This window comes from Grampus griseus (assembly GCF_964374135.1).
Source record: "Grampus griseus genome assembly, chromosome: 4".
Lineage (NCBI taxonomy): Eukaryota > Metazoa > Chordata > Mammalia > Artiodactyla > Delphinidae > Grampus > Grampus griseus.
In genome coordinates this window covers 41,331,146-41,352,002 of record NC_138997.1, presented here as the reverse complement: position 1 = coordinate 41,352,002, position 20,857 = coordinate 41,331,146, and the positions used below count along the sequence as shown (strand labels likewise).

At 39.2% G+C, this 20,857-nt stretch overlaps 1 protein-coding gene across 2 annotated transcripts in view; it reads right to left on the bottom strand.

Annotated features, from left to right (window-relative positions):
* Window positions 1–639: 639 nt before the first annotated feature.
* RASGEF1B (RasGEF domain family member 1B) overlaps window positions 640–20,857 on the bottom strand; it is a 34,762-nt gene continuing 14,544 nt past the window's right edge. For both annotated transcript variants that reach the window (XM_082653496.1, XM_082653495.1), the window contains 11 exons: window positions 20,601–20,738; window positions 14,952–15,164; window positions 14,386–14,460; window positions 12,879–12,974; window positions 12,662–12,764; window positions 10,896–10,975; window positions 10,655–10,750; window positions 5,497–5,592; window positions 5,004–5,127; window positions 3,774–3,846; window positions 640–2,185 (listed from right to left, as the gene is read on the bottom strand). In XM_082653496.1, the coding sequence (XP_082509622.1) occupies window positions 2,161–2,185; window positions 3,774–3,846; window positions 5,004–5,127; window positions 5,497–5,592; window positions 10,655–10,750; window positions 10,896–10,975; window positions 12,662–12,764; window positions 12,879–12,974; window positions 14,386–14,460; window positions 14,952–15,164; window positions 20,601–20,738 (1,119 nt within the window). In that variant the 3' untranslated portion in view covers window positions 640–2,160. The remainder of the gene's footprint in view (window positions 2,186–3,773; window positions 3,847–5,003; window positions 5,128–5,496; window positions 5,593–10,654; window positions 10,751–10,895; window positions 10,976–12,661; window positions 12,765–12,878; window positions 12,975–14,385; window positions 14,461–14,951; window positions 15,165–20,600; window positions 20,739–20,857) is intronic.

Below are 20,857 nucleotides of genomic sequence, written 5' to 3'. Positions count from 1 at the left end.
ATCCAGTCTCTGCTGCAACTACAAGACTCTGATTTGTAGCAGAAAGCAGCCATGAGAAAGTGTGTAAGCAAATGAATGTGTCTGTGTTCCAAACACTTCATTTATGGATGTGGAAATTTGCATTTCATGTAATTTTCATGTATCATGAAATACTCTTCTTTCCATTTTTTTTCAACAACTGTCACCTTGTGGCTCAAACAAAAGGGGTAGACTTGGCCAGCAGCCCATCATTTGAAGACCCCCAGACACAGAAGGCTGAAAGGTGGACATTGTTGCTGTCATGGCAACACACGCAAGGTGCAGAGTTCAGGGAAAGGCAAGGCGGCAGTGCTGCTCCGAGGGTTCCAGGACCAGCAGCATCAGTATTGCCTGGGTCCCACCCCAGACCTAGAGAATCCACATCTGCAGGTCAGCGAGATCCCCAGGTTCCTTGCAAGCTTGAAGGTTATACTGAAGTCTCAGAAGGCTTGGCAGTGTGATCTCAAGGCTGGGCTCTGGAATTAAAGGTCTAGTTCAAATCTTTGTGTCTCTCATTAGTTATACGGCCGCGGACAAATTATTATTATTATTAATATGCCTGTTTCCACGCCTAAAAAGCGAAGATGATGATCCATGGCAACACTTAGAAGTGCCTGGCAAGTGATGCTTATTGTTTATTATGATTGAGTTTCAAAATATCAAAGGCCCACGCACATACTCCTAAAGGCCACTTCCCCAAGGGCAGACACATTTTCAGCCGGTCACTTGAGTTGAACAGCTGAGACTGCAGCTCCCCCAATACCCCCCACCAATCCCATCCATTAAAGAAAACAAAGACACCACAACTCCTGGCCGCAGAGTGTCAAATATATTGATGGTTGTAAAGGGACAGCTTGGAGACATTTTAGGTCTGCTGAGATGGCGTGCAGCATACAGACATGCTCTGTTTTTCTGAAACCATGTCATTAAGTTTGCAAATACATCTCTGTTTTGAACATGATGTCTTTTTTTTTTTCATTAGCACAGTTTACTACTACAGTTTCTCCTACAGTAAATAAATATAATGGCTATTTGCAGAGCCACTACAGATTTATTTAGATGTTTAACAAGGTGAACTATTTCACAATTAGTTCGACCTCTGAGTCAACAGCAAGATGTTTTTCATTTGTTTTGTTCACTGCTCTCGTGGGCGGGGGTTATCTTTTCCAATCTGTTCTCTGTTCACATGTTTAGTCGCTAACAGACTATGAAAGGTAGTGAAAAATAAGTCTGTTTAAAAAATTAAACTGTAATTAGGCCATGGTTTTTTTCCCAAGACCCTTAAAGTCAGATAATTTAAATTTACAAGAGGAAAAAAAAATAGGCATCATGGAAAACTAAGTAACAGAAACACTACTGAGAAACACATCTGTAGAACACAGTGGTCAGCTGTAAACAGCTCAGAAGGGTAAAGAAAACAGAAGGTCCTTCTAGAATGTTACACAGTCCAATGACAAACTCTGCTTTTTTTTCTAGTGGCTATTTTCCTACCACAGTGTTAGCTTCATTATTATATTAAATAACTTATATGGGTAAAAAGGAGTTTGCTAACCAGCAGCCAACTCAAAACCTTGTAGGAAGAGGGAGGAGGGGAATTCACAACACAGCCCAAGCTCAGGGAAACAAAGTCTGCAGTTGGCATCCAGCCAGCCTGACCCCTCCCGGCAATACCACTGAGCTGCAGTTTGGGATCTAAATGGAGGGCTTGCTTCCCCTCCCTCTTCTCCCTTTTTCTTTTAAGTTAACAAAGAAACATGGGCTTCCTAAGAGCCAGCACTCAGCTGGGCAAGTCCCATTAGCAGCAAATGTTGAACCAAATTAAAAAACACACAGACACACACAAAAGAAAGCTCCAGCCAGATGCAGAGCTGTGATTCACATGGAAATTCCAGGAGATGAATCATTGCAGAGCTGGGATCTTTAGAGGATTCTTCCTCAAGTGTCCTCAGTGAACATTACAGTCTCACAAAATCTGAGTCAGTCTGTCAGCTGTGGGGAATAAGGTCCCCGTCTGCTCTTGAGGGAGCGTGCTTGCAGGGACTTCATGATTTTTTGTGGCACTAGATGCCCGAAAACAAAGGCCAGCCCCTCGATGATCTGCTTGAACGCAGCAGCGGCTAGCAGCAGCCAGCATCCCGTGTGTTAAACTCTGCCCAGGAGGCTGGACCTGAGTAATAAAGAAGATAAGATAAGAAGGAAGGTAGCAAATGATCTGAATGAGGATGAAAATCCTCACCTAATACTAGTTTCATCTTTCCCATGTTTGAAGTTTGATTTTACATAGTTTAAAGTAAGTCAGACACAGACAAACATCATATGGTATCACTTGTATGTGGAATCTAAAAAAATGATACAAATGGACTGATTTACAAAACAGAAACAGACTCACAGACGTAGAAAACAAACTTATGGTTACCAAAGAGGAAAGGTGGGGGGAAGGATAAATTAGGATTTTTGGAATAACATATACACACTACTATATATAAAGTAGATAAACAACAAAGAACTATACTCAATATTTTGTAATAACCTATAAGGGAAAAGAATCTGAAAAAGAATATATATATATATATATATATATATAACTGAATCACTTTGCTGTACACCTGAAATTAAAACACTGTAAATCAACTATACTTTAATAAAAAATAAATTAATTTAAAAAATTTTTTAAAGAAGGACAGAAAAATATTAAGCATTGAAGTCCTTCAGGTTTTCTGGGAGAACTGCTAGTCACTTAAAATAAATATATATTAGTGGAGATGGCCAAAAACCTAGCCCAAGATCAAGTTAATGAAGGCTCCCAAGTGACTATGGGAAGAAAAGAAAATGGGTTTGTCAACCTGGTACAAAAAGGCACATGGGACTTCCCTGGTGGCACAGTGGATAAGACTCCACGCCCCCAATGCGGGGGGCCTGGGTTCAATCCCTGGTCAGGGAACTAGATCCCACATGCATGCTGCAACTAAGAGCTCACATGCTACAACTAAGGAGACAGTGAGCCACAATTAAGGAGCACTCCTGCCACAACTAAGACCCAGTGCAACCAAATAAATAAATAAATATTAAAGAAAAAAAAAAGAGGCACATGTTCCCAGAGTCTCTTAGTAGAAATACACATACAGCAATTTTGGTTATAGTAATACTATATCCTGGGCTACTTTTGCCCATTAAAGCATCTCAGATGGTTAAAATACAAACTTACCTATCCTAGTTTTGTTTGAAAACACTACAGATTAACAACATTTTTAAATTTGGAGAGATTCTGTATTACATTTAAAGTCCCAGCTCTCTCCCAAACCAAAGAGGGGACCAAGATCTAGTGAATAAGTGACACACTCCAATTTACTGAACCAGCTGGTACTTGGGTCTCTTTGATCTCAGGTGAAATAAGATTTTACTGTTAGAGCTATTCAGAAATACAGTCTGAACTTATCTTTTAGATGAAGAAAATGTGTCAGTGCCCTTTTTAACATACCCCAGGGTAATTTCAGTTCCTCATTCCATAAAATAATGGGAGAAGGAAGAACAGGGTCACTATATATCTGCCAGTACTAAAAAAAAAAAAAAGACAATAAAACTGAAGGATGGCAATGAGGATTCCAAGCCACAAAGATTCAGTTAACAGGAGATAAGCTACAGAGAGGACTTGGAACTCGCAGGCGGGGACTCCCTATGACAAGCATGCAGCTTTCTTCACTTAAGGGCAACGTCTTTATTAGATCTGTACAGCAATGAGAAGCAATGAGACCCACCTTAAGGACTTCCATCTGTCTTTCTCTATATGGTTTTCAGGTCCTTCACTCTCATAGGAAGCCAAGTAGAGAGCTACAATCAACCAAAAGTACGAATGCATTAACGCTGAAGCCTTTTCCTGATACATTACCCACCTCCATCCATCCCCCATTCAACCTGAACCAAACCCTACAGCAAAACACACTCCTTAAAATATCAAATTACAACCGGGGAGCTTTAAGAACACAGAATACCACACTTTGCCCCTGACTGACAATCTCAACACAACCCCAAGGACCTCTTAGGCCAAGAAGGCACTTGGTTAACTAAGACAATTTATGAGGCAAAAAAAGCTTAAAAAGGCAAGCCACAGGATGTGATCATACACTCACATTTATGTTCTTTACAAAGAAGGGGGATGTGAAGGGGAGCCTTTCCTGTTAGCTTTTTAAAAGACATTTTAGCAGGTAAAAAGTCAGGTTTTCTAGGCCAATTTTTCACTCTTCTAATGTTTTTCTCTTTAATATTAAGTCAAAAAGAATTCCAAAGATTTAAAAGCTTGTTATTAATCCTGTTTGTAGATGCTAATAATAATCAAGTCCCCTCTGGAATGGGTCATATTAATTCAAAATGTTCTTCAGTCATTATCACAAACACTACCAATCTACTATGAGAAATAGTTAATAATGCTATTGATTTCTATAATATTAGGTTATAACAGATTAATATAATCAATCCCCAAGTCTTTTACAAACTTGAAGTTTCTGGTCAATTTTTTTTGTACACAATCACTGTTTCTGCCTCAAATTCCCTAATGTTTTAACAGGTTAAGACTTTCCACTGTTTGTTTTGACAAACAGCAGGGGCTAGCAATTGTTTTGTTCTTCAAATTACCTTGAATGTCAACATATCATGAAACACCTTTTTTCTCCATTAAAGCAAGCCTAAACAAGGGCAAATAATCCTTCAATAACTTTCCATTTGTGCCCAAAGCTCTGCAGATCTAATATTATAAAGAATGTTTAAACACAGAAACGTACTGCTTATCGGTGAATAGTGAGTGCCTGACTCAAATATTTTAGGGATAAATCATACGGTTTTCTGTGCAACAGAAAATTCTTAAGATGGAATAAGTCAGAAAACAGGCCTCATACTACATGAGGAACCTGGCACCAAGCATTTATATGCTGACTTCCTGATCGTAGGGTCTGTGGATGCTGGTGGCGGCCCCGGCTGGACAGGCTACCCACCATCTTCACTAAAGACTGGTACTGTGAGCAAGTACTGTAAGATCTTCCGGTCCCTCTCAAATGGACACTCCACTTGCTTCCATGTCATGAATTCACTCACTTGTTTGGCCAGTTCCCAAAATTTCTAGAAAAGAATAAAATGAAAGTTGAAGTTAAAGGCAGTTATCAAAAATCATGGGCTTGGATGAGACCACTCCATTTAATGTTCTCCTCTGGCTTCTAATCTTCTGAACTCCATAATTTTCTTAATTTAATAAAAATTAGCAATAGATATTTGCTAGGTAGAGGTCCAAATTTACTCAAGTACCTCTGGATAATAATTTATAATAATGGTGCAGCTAATTTATTCTAGTCAGCATTGTTATCTTCTTACAAATTAGTAGGGAAAGAGAAAACTTGGCTCGAGAACGTCAGAAGCAGCTTAGATGGCCTGGGCTCTCTACAGTTGCTGGAGAAGCTAGCCCTTCTCTGGGCTCAGATCTTGCAGCCTTACCTCAAAGTTGACATGGCCGTTGGGAAGGCGGTTGGCACACCCCTCATTGAGGAAATAAATATCTTTGATTAAAAGACTGAAGAATGGTATCACAATCTAGAGAAAACAAAAAGCTCTGGTTTGTTTTGGGCAAATAAACATTTAGACTCTCATCAAACAATATAAGAAGTTAATGAACAGCATTGACTCTGGATTACAGAGTAGGCTATAATTAATTAAGACAGGTACAGTGTTTCCTTTGTCTCCCATGAGAGCAGTTTCCTTCTTTATATAGTTTTGCATAACATGAAAATGCTGTTAGTAACCAAAATGCAGCAAAGATGGGTGGCAGTGGGAGGCAGATTGGCTTCACATTGTTGCTAGTTTCCCCCATTTTTCTCAGGGCAATAGCATATAATCAAATCTGAGAGTTCTAGCTATAATCAAAGAAAAAACATCTAAAAGAACTCTTACTTTTCATTTAGTTAGAGCAAAATATTAATAGAATACCTGCCACTGCAGATACTAAGAGCTTAAGATGTGTGACCCATCTCTCTGTGAGAATCTGTACTGTTTTTATCATTTAGACATCTACATTTTAGATGAACTTTTTCTTAGAGGAACATTTTCTTTTCCCTTGAAGATACTGCTCAAGATAACATGAGAGCACAGGGTTTTTGGTAATAGTTGCTACAAACTTCCTGTTGAGTAAACCTGGCCTTCTTGTGACACAGCAGGTAAGCACCTGTTCTCATGGGAAATCACCGAAGTGGTACCTTGCACAATATGTTGTGAGGCAGGCCCAGGTGAAGGAGGAATATAAATGTGCAAATTAAAATTAATGGCTGTTTAAAAAACAATGAGCCTTCTTTAGTAAGATTTTCCTGCCTCACATCTTTGGTTTGATATGGTGGTATTTAATTAATTAATCAAAAATAATAATCTCTAAGAGAGTACTCAAAATTCTACGAAGCCCAGAATGAACAAAGAACAAAGCTCTTTGTTCTTCCACTTTGTAACTTCCACTTTCTCTCAAACGCCAACATGCTTTTGAAGATTCTAAGTGTGCTACAATGTAAATAATGCTGCAGACACAAATCGTGGACCTATGTTGTTTACCCAAGAGCAGGTTTTTGAAGGTTCCCTAAGCTTATGACTCATGTGGTACACCTATACTAGATGAATGACAGGTCTGGAAAACAAACATTTTGGCTCGTACTTAAAAACATTAAGTATCAATTTTCACTTCTAGGGGGCAATTCAGATTTTTCCCCTAAAGTCATTTAAAAAAAGATAGGCTTTGATTTTTTTTTGTTTCATTGATCTCTGAAAATAGCCAAAATGAATCTTCAATTTTGACAGCCCTTTTGAATATACTTTTAATCATTTGCTATTGTCTGGAAGTCTCTAAACTGAATTCGTAAAGATTCCCTCATTACCTTCTCCTTCAAATATTACTGACTATATCTCTTATTATTTTAGAACTAAACAGCCATGGTAACAAGGATAAAACACACCCGAACTTCACCTCTTTGCAAGACCACTTGTCACTGGGGGGTGCTGGGCTTTGGCTCTGCTAGACCTCAGTTTAAAATGTGGCTCCACAACTGACTGGACGTACAAGCCAGGAGTCCGCCACCTGTGGCCCGAGGGCCAGACCACCTCACCACCTGTTTTGGAATGGCCTAGAAGCCACACATTTTACATTTTTAAATGGCTGGGAAAATATCAAAAGAATAATATTTCATGAGCATGAAATTAAATGAAGTTAAAATTCCAGTGTCCAGACAGCTTTACTGGAAAACAGGCACACTCATCCGCTCACCTGCGTACCGTCTATGTCTGCTCTTGTGCCACCACATCTGAGCTGAGTAGTTGCAACAGAAACCGTATGGTTTACAATGCCTAAAATATTTAGGATCTGGCCCCTAAGAGAAAGAGTTGGCCAACCCCTGGTATACGCCTAAGAAAGCCTAGTTTCCTCACCTTAAAATGGGAACAGTACCTCACTGACTTGTGGTGAGGATTAAATTCAACAACACAGGTTTGACCTCAATTAAGCATTCCCCCCAAACCAGTGGGCCCCATACAAGGGGACAAGTATTACTGATATATCATCATAAGGAAAATGAGGACTGAATTATTATCAGGATGCAGTATCTGCCTAGTGTAACAGCTTTTAAGCAAGAACTTTACTTCTGGCCCTGTTCTGTAGTGCTGGGCCGTGAGATTCACGTGGTGTTGATCACATGAATCATTTTATATACATATATATATATAATGGAATAAAGAAACTGTAGTATATATGCTTGTATGTATATATATTATATATATGTGTATATATGTGTGTATATATAAATATACAGACACACACACACACACTACAATTTCTTCATCCATTCATCCATCAATGGACATTTAGGTTGTTTCTATCTTTGGCTTTGTAAATAACGCTGCAATGAACAAGGGGGTACATGTATCTTTTCTAAACATATAGTGTTTTTGTTTTCCTCGCATAAATACCCAGAAGTGGGATGGCTGGATTGATCCACTATTAATTGTCTGAACCACTCTTCCAAGAACACAGCAATAGAAACAATCTCCCTTATGATCATTCCTGTGCTGTTCCTTATGCCCATATGCCAGACAGAAGTCTCACAGGCTTCTTCAACGTGTCATTTCCTCATGGATGGTTCCCTTCAGACGTGCAGCCCCCACATAAATCTACCACTGTAAAAATCGGGAGACTATAAGGGCTTCGGATTTCCAGAGTGAAGGTGGATGTACAGGCTACTACAGGAGCAAAAGTTTGCTTTCTGAGAGGTCTTTCAATGAAGGCTTTAGTGGGAGAACGTCTCAAGTAGTAATGTTCTCTAATTCCCTTTCACAATATTCTTGGCAACTACACCCTAAAGGCATTATCAGTTCCACAACTAGAAATGAATACTGATGATCAGAAATGGAATGGTGAAAGGACTGAAAACCATGCACTTGTACGAGAAGTGGTTAAAAACCAGGAGACACAAGGACTCACAGAAAAAAACAGCAATTTAAAGATCATTTAATGGCCCTGATGTGAAAGATAGATTTTTTTCTATATGGTACCTAGAGATGTGCCACATTGGCCACCTAAACATAATTCAGAGAATATCAAAGATTATATTACTTTATTCACACTGCCAGGAAGACTTTAAAATAGGAACTGACTTAGGAATAAAGAGAGTCTACCCTCACTTCAAAAAAGAAAACAGAATCCCAATTCTCTTGAATAAAAGGTGAATTTTTATCCCCAAATGTTTTCATTTATAGCCTTTGAGACCACTTGTGAAAAAGAAATGGCGTATTGCTTTAAATTGGTGGTGGGATCATTTGTTTTACGAACTACAGAACACAATCCATACACTCACACAAAACTGGTTAAAAAACAACAAAACTAAAGCAGACAGAGTTTAGTAAATGATGGAAAGGGTAAATACTGGAAAAAGCTATGAGAGTTCCACGAGTACAACGTTCAGTGAGACCTTTGTGGGAGGGCTGGACTTCAGAATTCCTTTGGCCAGTACTGCAGCTCCTGACCAAGAGAGATGATTCTACAGCCTCTTCCTCGCTAAGGCAGAGGCCCTCTAACTCACGGAGGTCCTGCAGAGAAAGCCTTGCTTCCAACACGGAGAGGTGAAGAAAAGGCTGCAGACAGCCTCCCACAGGTCTTCACACTTCAGGGTACTGGGATCCTCCCATGCATGTGATCATTTCCCAAAGGTTGAAAAACTTCTGATTCGATTTTTCTCAAAGTAGTCACAGGAGCACTGGGATGTGGGCAAATAAACTTTATATTTTTCTTTTTCATTCTCCTCATCCTTGTTCTTTCTCAAAGAGCTTTAACCTTCTTTTTAAATTTTATTTATATTTTGGCTGCACTGGGTCTTAGTTGTGGCACACGGGATCTTCTTTGCAGCATGCGGGATTTTTTAGCTGCAGCATGAGAACTCTTAGCTGCGGCCTGCATGCGGGATCTAGTTCCCCAACCAGGGATTGAACCTGGGCCCCCTGCATTGGGACCTCAGAGTCTTACTCTTACCCACTGGACCACCAGGGAAGTCCCGGGCAGGTAAACTTTAAAAGCTGGTAAACTCCCTCAGGCTAAATCGAGATAGTTATCTCTGCTTCATCCCTTCTCTGACCTTGTTTCTTTATCAAAATAATAATAATAATAATAATGTATTTACAATATCTCGCAAACATTATCAGAACTGATATTTTGGATTTTGTTGAGAAGCACTTTAGCATGTTTAAAAGGTGGGGTTTCTTTTTGTGTTTGTTTTTATTTTAGATCATGGTGGCTGAAGCTTTTTGGGGGAAGTGACTGAGAGGCCCTGAAATTTTTTACCCTCATTTTCGTTTATTTGTTGAAGACATAGTTTAAGTTAGAAGATGGATAGAATCTAAGCAGAAAATAGCTTTCATCAAGCAACCTTCATCAGCCCATTTACTGCAACCAGGTATTTACTTTTCAAATAACATGATCTCCAAATGTCAAAATGACTTATCCTTCCCATGTATGAAATGTGCCAATGAAGGACCCTCTGAGTCAGAAGTACAGTTGATCCAAGATAATGTGAACTTGTTTAAGGGCAGGGCAGATAGAGTGAGGATCATTCATCTCTCAGACATCATCTCTGTACCTTTTCTGCCACCCACATATCCAATTAGTAACAGCAGGCCTAATGCTACAGCAACTAACCTACTTTCTGAACATAAATGACTTAACCATGGGAGGTAAGCTAATTCTTTAAGAGAAAAGGTTGCATTAAGTCAGCCACCTTGTGCAGTGTGTAAATGTCTGTTTTCCATTTAATCAAATTACTCTCCAATGCTATTAGTCATCTTAACATAGGACTTAATACTTACTGCTTGAAACGCAACTATGACACATTACAAAATAGTCATTTAAATAATGCAATAATAACATTTGCAAATTTCTCCACCAAGTTCCCTTTCCCTCTCCTCCTTCCACCCTTCCTTTAGCACTCCCCTTCCCTCTGTGGCAAGTGATAAAAATGTCTACAGCACGCAGCCTTGCTTTCTTAGATCTAAACTAAAAGAAGCTCGGTACAGTAGTTCACATTTCAGTGCAACACATGGCAACTCTACTATGAATAAAACTCCTTTAAACCCATACCTTCTCTCTGCTGCTATGAGCAGTTAAAGACCTTTGTGCCGCCCCACGAAGAGCTGTTCGATAATTGTAGAAATTGCTTGAAGGGTCCATCTGATGCTGAAGACAAAAGAGAGGAGAGTATTAACTACACACTTCTCACCTGCAGAAAGTTTACGAGACCTCACTTTTAACGCCACATAAAAAATTCCAAATAATTCAGGCGCAAAATGTTACGTAACAGCAAAACAGCAGCTCCACGTACCTCAAGAACGTCAAACTTCGCTGTCTTCACTTTGGCCCAAGTTTTTTTCAGTCGAGAGACTGGGCTCATATTCATGCCAGCTTCCAATTTAAAATGGAGGGGGAGAAAAAGAAGGTGGAAATAGAGAAATAAGAGAGGTCATTCTAACCTATGTTCTGAAAAAGTGTTCATTACTAAGTGGAAGGAAGTTAACTTTATACAAAAAACCTGCCAAATGATTTTCCAGAGTAGTGGTCCCATCTCATACCACCACCCATGTCTGAGAATTCTACTTGGTCCACATCCTCACAATATTTGGTTCAACTAGTCTTCTTAATTTCAGTCACTCCCATGTGTGAAATGCTATTTCACTGTGATTTTCATTTTAATTTGTATTTCTCTGATGACTAATGATGTAGAGCATCTTTTCATATACTTACGAGCCATCAGTATATCTTCTTTTGTGAAGTGTCCAAGTATTTTTCCTTTTTTTTTTTTTTGGCAGTACGCGGGCCTCTCACTGTTGTGGCCTCTCCCGTTGTGGAGCACAGGCTCCGGACACGCAGGCTCAGCAGCCATGGCTCACGGGCCCAGCCGCTCCGCGGCGTGTGGGATCTTCCCAGACCGGGGCACGAACCCGCGTCCCCTGCATCGGCAGGCGGACTCTCAACCATTGCGCCACCAGGGAAGCCCCTTTGCCCTTTTTTCATTGGGTTATTTGTCTACTTAGTATCGCTTTGTAGGGTCCTTTATAGATTCTGAGTACAAGTTCTTTTTTAGCTAGATGTATTACAAATACTTTCTCCCGTGAAATGGATTGCCTTGATATTTTCTTAACAGTACAAGAAGGGAATTAAATAATCTTCTATTACCTAGACTGTGGATCTTTCAGGTCTTTGATGTAGATGAACATGTGTTCACTATTCTCATGGAGTAAGCCAGATAGAGACCTGAAGCTTGGCCAGTATTTTTATGGGGGAGATAAAGGGGAAAAAGAATCTTTTTAATGGAAAAAAGAATTGGCGAGAGGGATTTATTAGAATCAAAATTATTGAATTACATCTGGTAGATTCTCTGGCTTCAAACTGACCCTGACTCTGAAGAGTCAGGCAAATATTCAAATATTTACTGAGTACCTAAAACGTGTAGCATAGCCATATCATTTATCATATAAATTAGAATATTTTTAACGGAAGAGTCATTAACCATAATTGTGGCAAGAAAACAGGTATAAATTGGGAAAACCAAGACAGTGTTACCCCCTGCCCTATGTTTATAGAATGAACAGTCACTGGCATTAAAATCCCCATGATACAGAGGAGGAGCAAAGTTTATAGGCTGGGCTAATAAGGTCGGAGGAGGATAAGTACTAGTGACTTGGGTAGTCAGAAATGTTCCAGCTTCTCAGGCTGCCCTCTTGTCTTGCTGATGGAATCATTTGATTTAGTCCCAGATCATATATTTCTATAATGCTTGATACACAAGCTACTCAAACACTTTCTAAAATCCTTAATATAGGCACATATCTCATGTGTAAGCCTTTATACATAAATATTCAGATGAGGATAAAGTGACTAAATGTATTCCATGAATTCTTATATACTTAAAAAAAATTACACATACTTGTACCAATTTGGATATTTAAAGCATTCTGGACGTTCTGAAACAAGTCTAGATTAAACAATACAGTTTTCATTAACAAAACTGTACTATCTGCAAATTTTCAGTGGATACATTTCACAGGATCTATAAAAATAAAGGACTCATATCTCTCAGAAAACACTCACAGATTATTGCCATCAAGGAATTAAAGTTGCCAATGTTAAAACACTCCCGAGCTACGTCAATGAAATACTCAATCATCCTTGCTCGGTGCTTCTTCTTTACAGGCTGTATAGAAAGAGAAAAAAGAGGGCAGTTATCCAATATGTAGACCCAACAGATGTAAAAAGTATGAAAAGATAATATAGAGGGCTAGAAGAAAGAGAAAATTCATTTTCTCACCATGCAGATTTCTGTAGCAACCAAGTAGCTGAGACGATTAAACCATTCCACGTAAGCTTCTAAGTTTCGTGTTTTCTTCCGTTCACTGTAGCAACTCTATAGAGAAAGGAAAGTGAGCAGAGGAGTTGGAGAAAAAAAGAGTGTATTAAGCTCTCCTTTTTTTCAGATGTGGGCCTTTATTCTCAGTGTGTGAATTAGGAAGGCTTTCTAGGATAAGAGTGGGGGTTGGGAGGGGAAAGAGAGAGAGAGGGAAGCACTAACATTCTTGACTCTCCTTACAGGAATATCAAATCTCTTAGTATAGTCCAGTGAAAACCCGAAGGTCTAGAAATCTATTCTGCTGCATGCATGACAATCTATTCTGATGAATTCATGATTTGTGCCTTCTCTCCCAGGAAGCTAAGTTACTCTTGGGGGGAACTGTCCTCAGAAGCACAATTCAGAAACAAAAAAAGGGTCTTGGCTGCATTCTAAAACAATCTTGACTAATTAATGGGGTATGAATACCAATTGCTGTCCGCACAGCACGGAGAAGCTGAAAGCGCAGAAGACTAGAAAATTTTCTCTTAAAATTAAGTCTAGGAGACAATTTTGGAACTTTGTGTAGCAAGAAACTAAATATCTTCCAAGGTAGATAAACAGAAGCCTACATCATCCTGGTCTTTAATAGGGTGAGTGACATATTGTTCAAAAACAAAAAGAAGTTAAGCTCATCTCAGAGTTCAAGGCCAAACTTGAACAGGTTAATTACACCCCTCTTTCCTTCCTTCCAAATGAAACAAACAAATTTCAGAAAAGTCCACTAGCCTCCTATTGCAAAACCTAATCTTGACTTCCTGTACTGAGCAAAACTATTCTAAGGGCGGAAAACAGCTGCTGCCCCTTCTCCCAAAGGAGGGCTTTCATTAGTGGGTGATGCAGTCTTTGCTTAACAATTTGAAATACTTCCTGGAGGTCACTGGGGGAAAAATTTCTTATGTGTGTGTATACCGGTTTCACAGCCCATGCCTAGTGTCAGTTTCTTTCCATATGGGCTGCATCAGGCAACAAACCTGTCATGAGGGATTCACCTTAAAACAAGAAGCAAGGCAGTAAAGACCCAGCCTCAGCACACTGGATGTGCATCCTGTCTTTATAGCTTCTGCTATTGTTGAATCATGAGCAGAGCATCCTTTCGTATTTTCCTTCTGACTTAATCTGCTAAAACCATTACCCTTTTATCTCCTACCTTCACCACCACAAATGCCCGCACCTACTTGCTTATTAAATTTCCCAATAAGGAGGAAGAGAGGTTAAAAGTTGGTGGTAGGGTAAGAATATCGTCAAGGCACTTAGAGACCAGGCTCAAGAAAAAATGTAATGAATCAGGTATGGCTAATGCAAAACAAAAAAAAAGTTTTTAAAACCTAAAACAAAATTGTTCCAATTTCTGTCTCTCGTACCCACTATCGTAGACTAAAGAATTCCATTGCCAATTTCAGGGCTGACCTCTGGGTAGACCAATTACCTTGTCATTGTCCAAAGGGTCCTTCTGCACAAATGCCTGAACAAATTCTTCTGGGCCAATATAATTGAGCCTCTCCTGAAACACAAACCCAGCAGGTCAACAGTATTAAACAAAAGGAGAAGAAATGGTCTTTCCGTTCTGTCTACTGACTTTTAACACTACCCTCATTTTTTAATGTAGCTTGTGAAATAAGCCTTTACCCCTTAAAATTGTCATCATCTTCAAGGTCTGAGCAGAGGCAGTTTTCTGCTTGGGTCAGTGCTACACTAGAGAGTAAAAGGCTGAGCGAGTTATGGAAAAATTAACTAGAGGGGGAACATGAGGAAGGTCAATAAACTCTTTGCTCTTCAGTCTTGCTTAGTATTTATTTTAAAGTGAACTCCCAAAATATCAGAAATAGTCATATTCAAATGTCTAAACAAAACACGTTCCAGCTATTTCATAGATTATTTCCCATTTGGATTATTCTAACCCCTCCCTTGACATTACCGCTGACGAACACACTGTCTGGTTGTCAAAGCAAATCAAGTGTGGGTTATAAAAGACAAGGATGACAATGGCCTTACTAGCTCTATGTGAGTCAGCTGCTGGGCCAACGTGTAAGGGTCACTGCAGACAGTAATAATGTCCCTTTGTATGGACTGTGGCTTGGTCTTGAGAAGTGTGAGCCGATCTGTTGACGTGGAGCTGATTTTTGCCAGGACTTCCTCATACTGGCTGAGCGCGGCAAGTTTGCGGATTAGACATTGGATCATCTGCTGGACATTCTTCCTGTATGTCTGCCAGGAAACAAGCAAAGGATTACCTCCTTGCTCTGCTTGTCTGTTTTCACCACTACGCAAACTCAGAGACTCTGTACTTCAACGCTTTTACCTTCACGTTGGACAGCCACCTTGGTTGAGGGCAGTTAGAGGATTCAGCTTCGCTCTAACAGTTTAAAAGAGACACATACACATAAGGTGTCTTTTCAGATTTGTAAGACTTAGTTCTTTTCTCAGGCTGCTCTTGAGAGTACCATTCAAGTTGGGCCATGAAAACACAAGGATGATTTAGATGAGCTACTGAGGGAATCCAGTATAATAAGAACCACATATAACTAATGTTCTCTGGGCTGGCATAGGAATGTACCGGTTTTCTTTTAGTAGGTTAAAATGTGTTGATCTCAAGTCAGAGCATCCTTTTCCTAATTCTTTTTCTTTAGAGTCCCCGTCTAGATTTTTCTCCTTCTAGCATTCCCAATCTCATTAGTCTAAGGGTACAGACAGCTACTTAACAGAAATACACCATCACTTCCTACTCAGCCCCCAACCACCTTCCTGACTTCCACATAGAACATGAGTTACCACCAAAAAAAAGCAATGGATATTCCTTTTTGGTATCTGACTTCCAGTTGGTTCATGTCCATTTCTTTTGCATTCATGAGTCAGTGCTAATGTTCACCACCAAACTCTTCCACATGGCAATTCTACTCATAATGCTACTACCAGGTGACACCTTGTTTGTTACTACATCATGCTACCGCCACAATACTTAAGAGAAATTGGTTTTAAAGCAATGCGTGTATTATAGATAAATGTCAACCTCTTGACTTTTAAAATAGTTGTTAAGTCCAAGAAAGAGCTCCACAATCAACCAATTCCTAAGGTAGAGTTACATGTGTAAGTTAGGGTATTCTTTTATTCTTCCTTTTTCAGGCAAAAATTGCCAAACTAACACTTATCCTTCTGGGTAAACTGTGACACCTGTTATCAGAAGTTATCAGAGGCACACAGGCTGCTTCGATGCTAACGTGGTCCTTAGGTTAACAGCTCCAAAGGAGGACAGTCCTAGTGAATTTACAGATGAAAGCCCTATGTCCATGCTTTACTAACTAATCAGCTCCTTTTAAAAAGGTACCACAATATCATTTTCTGAGATTAATTATCTGAAAATTAAATGGCATCTTACCTACAAGTCTAAGAACCATCTTTTTTTACGGAAGTAATTTGGTTTACCAGAGCATATTATAAAACTTTAAATGAATAGATATTTGCATACTTAAGCCAAGGAAAATTAAAAATAGAAGGAAATGATCAATTCTCATATAGTCAAGGCAAAAAGGCACACACAACCTTCTTTCTTTTCTTTTTCTCTACTTGTCTGATGTATATTACTGAGTTCTTTAAACTGGTCCATTAGATGACCTTTTTCCCCTCTACATTCACAGACCACCCTGAAGTCACTAATGAAATACCTAAGTGTTTAAAAAATTGAGCCTTCAAGGAACCTATCTTCCACACAGCATTAAGGTTATCAGTTAAGAAGATGGTATCTATTTGGTAATATGGTTGTCACTCAAAGAAAATGCCTCTTTCTTTGGAATTCGAAGCAGTTAAGGCCAAATTGAGGGCTATTTTAAATCCCTCGCTGGGGGTGAGGAAAATGGGTGAGGAGGGTCAAAAGGTAGAAACTTGCAGGTATAAAATAAGTCAGTCATGGAGATGTAATGTACAAGATGGTGACTACAGTTAATAACATTGTATTGAATATTTGAAAGTTGCTGAGAGAGTAGATCTTAAAAGTTCTCATCACAAGAAAAAACTTTTGTTAATTATGTAAGGTGACATGTTAACCAGACTTACTGTGGTGATCATTTTGCAATACACACAAATACTGAATCATTATGTTGTATACCTAAAACTAACAGAATGTTACATGTCAATTGTACCTCAATAAAAATAAATTAATAAAAATAAAATAAAACCTGCATCCCTTGCTTCTTCTACATTCATAATCTTGAGTTACATAAAAATCGATGAACTTAAAATGGTTTCTTCAGTCTTCTGTCCCAAATGTCATAATAAATGCTCCCTGGGTGATTCTGACATGCAGCAAAGCCTGTCTGGTGAAAGACTCTTATTCTACACTTTAAAAAATGCTTTTTAGGGAAAGAGGTAGAGTAATGGATAGTGGAGGATTCAGCTAGTGAGCAAAACGCAGCAAAATATGAGAACATGTATGCAATAGGGTATAGGGGAAAAGCTATTCGAATAACAAAGAACGTGAGTGCGTGTGTGTGTGTGTGAGACAGAGAGAGGATATGTGTGTGACCTCTTTAAAAAGTTTGCTGCTGCCATTTGATTCCATTCGAGAAACCAAAGCTTCGTGTTGTTAAGCATGCTTTCTTACGGAATCATGGATTGCCAAGTATGTACTTATTCTTTTTTATAACTTCAAATGCCAGTGACAGTAATTACCTGGCAAATAAAGACAGAATAAAGACAGGCCCCGTAAGGAAGAGAAAATTGCACTGTACCCACTATAGTCATTTGTCATGTAATTGAATCATCAGTTTCATTTCGGGTTTCTTGCTGTCAAGTCCTAATAAACCTCTTCATTTTGGGCAAATCCTTAGGGGAGGGGGGTAACATATTAAGCCATACTATGTGGAACTGTCCGAGCAGATTCAGAAGAGCTCAACTAAATTATATAGAGGACACACCTGGATCCACTGACTGCCAAAGAAAATCCCTAAAGTCCCAGGCAAGAAGCAGCAAGTCCCAACCCAAGTGCACACTCCTTCCCATGGAGGGAGATAACTTTTCAGCAGAGGGAAATATTTTTTTCCTATTCCAGTAACCGATTCGTTTGTTCATTCATTCGTTCATTCATTCAAACACTCCTGAGTGCCTATTAACTACCAGATACTGGGCTAGGAGTTAAGGATGCTATCTGAACAAAAGGAGCACAGCATGGAGTCTAGTGAGGAAAAACAAGTCATAAAGAAAGTAATTACTAATCACAGAGTGCTCTGAAGGGAAAGGGTGGTGAAAGCCAAGAATGGGGGATGACCATGGCTGGGGAGGCCAGGGAAGGTGTCTGCAAGGAAAGACACTTAAGCACATGGCAGATAAGTGGCCTCCCAAGTACAGAACTGAGGAAAAGAGCATCCACCACAAAATTTTAGGGCTGAAAGGGACATTACTACAGGGAGGTTACCTCTATGATTTAGAAATGAAGAAGGAGCAGAGACTTCAGGGGACTTGCCAAAGCATTCAAATCAACCACTGCCAAACGTGGACCCGATTCTGAACACTGTCTAGAAGTGACTAAAGGAATACAATCTCACTGGAAAACCCAACCTGATCATGGCAGGTGACATCTCTCCACTCAAGCCCTAGGCTTATCTTCTCATATCTTTTCACACTCAAAACCTTCTGAAGATCTCAGGTTTATCAAGGATTTGTTATTAACACAGGATGGCTGATAGGAAGCCCAGGCACAAGGCTATCTGGTCCCCATGCTTGGTTCCATCCAATTCTTGAGTGGCTTGATCCTGTTAAAAAGAGATCGGAACCAATCTGGCCAACACAGATAGAAGTGACCCCCCTCATGGACTCCCATGACAAGAAGAACAAAAAGCCATCCATTTGGCATTGTATCTGAAAAAGATTTTTAAGGTGTTCCTTTTGGGAAAAACAAGTCGTCATTTCTACCTTTTAAAAAGGCAACAGAAGGAAGGGAAGCTGACTGCCACATCAAGTTAAGTACTGACACAGAACTTAACTGAAGTGAAGCACTGCCTGACTCGGAGCTCAGCCTCCACACAAGAAAAAGCCCTTATGATGCCACTAATCTTTTGAGCAGCTTGCCATAAACTTAGGTCACGGAGCCAGCATTGACCCTGTCAAGCAACACAATAGCTTCCCCTCTAAGAAAAGATTTACTACAAAACTGTGATGCTTAACTTTTGCCTTTGTGAGTGACGGACCTACCAATTCCTACCTTGCTAGAACCTGTTACACGCAAACTAGCAAAATGATTAGAATAGTCATAATTTGCAGAAGGACTCAGGGAACCACTCATTCAGGCTTGCAGAAATAATGGCTCTCTTGAGCACCAGTGTTCAATATAATGTCATGGGGAAGTGTAAAAGGGTTAATTCCATTTTCATGAAAACATAATGTGGGAAGCAAGTGAGTATTTTTCAAGTGCTAATCTTATATAATTTGTCTGATTTTTTTTAAAGTTAGGGGAAACAGTATTAAAATGTTTTTGCCAGAAGTAGACAGACTAGATAGGTATCTTGTTGCATGATCTTGACAGCACAGCCCTGAAAGAATGATTTCTCCAGGTAGGTTATTCATAATGGGAAAATGCATCTTAAGATGGATGAAACAAGACATCACAGCCTTTGCCAAATGCTTCATCTGCCTTTTTCTAACACTGTATCTGTGCCTAAGTACAGAAACTACAAAGATATCCTTGCCCAACAAGCCTCAAAACAGAGTAACAGCCTTCCAGGCCTGCTTCAAAGAGGATAACCTTGAATTTGTCACAGCTAGGTAGCTCAATTGAGGGAAGTGATATTTATGAAAGATTATCTAACAGACTAACTTTCCATCTCCATCTAAGTCTAGGTGCTAAGCCTTGAATCAACTTCCAAGCACAAGACTTGGATCCCTTTTTCTTTGTCTTCTCCACTCCTAAAGAATTACCTTTGCTAATTTATATATTAATCTTTTGGCCTCAGTTTTTTATCAAGGAGCATTTGTTATAAACACTATACAGAGCAGTTTCCATGATCTCATTCACAAAGTCCTTGCAGGAAATTTTTTTAATTTTTCATTGAATTTAATGCTTTGAAGGATTACTATGCTTTTTCTTTTCTGACAGTGAAAATTACATAACCAACTGTATTTCCCTTTTACCTGGAGCTTACAGTTAAAATACAGCAATCTTGTCCTACTCTACTGATTCTCAGTATTAGCACATTTGTTTTCTCCCTTCCATGATACAAACTCTCTATTTCTGATTTATTAATATATTACTTATTACCTGTTAATATATAAATATGTTATTTTACATGTATTAGTGTTTATATCTCCTAATGTGATATTTATAATCTAACTTGCTAGGTCAAATCTTTTTGGAAGGAAGAAAGTTATAAATAAAATAAAATGAAAACACACTTGCATCATGAAACCTGTGCTTGAGTTGACATGAACATACCCCCAAATTACTCACATAAAACTCTAGATCACATCCCTTTGAAGTGGGATTGTATAATCATCCCCCTTTGACACACCAAACAGACCAGTATGCTATGGAGAGGACCTGCCCAAAGGCAACAACAGAAAAGAAGCAGTAGAGACGCCAATGCATAATTTAGCACCACTTCTCACCAAGACCCTGCCTGGAAATTCGAGTAATTGTACTAAATTCAGGTTACCAACCTCCTCACCACTGGCTATTCGGTGAGCCAGATCTTTTAAGTTTCTCATCATTCTTTCATCCCGAAAATCATACGGAAATGTTTCTGTCCATTCTGTCAGGAGTTGAAGAATTTTGGGTGCAATTTTTCTTATCTGATTCTAGGGAGAAAAAGCAAATCAAATTCAGTGATATCTATCAAATAAATAATTACAAACAGGGTTAATGGTAAACTTCTAGTGCAAAGTCTTTGGGGTTAAAGAAGACTCTTGTCCCCCTT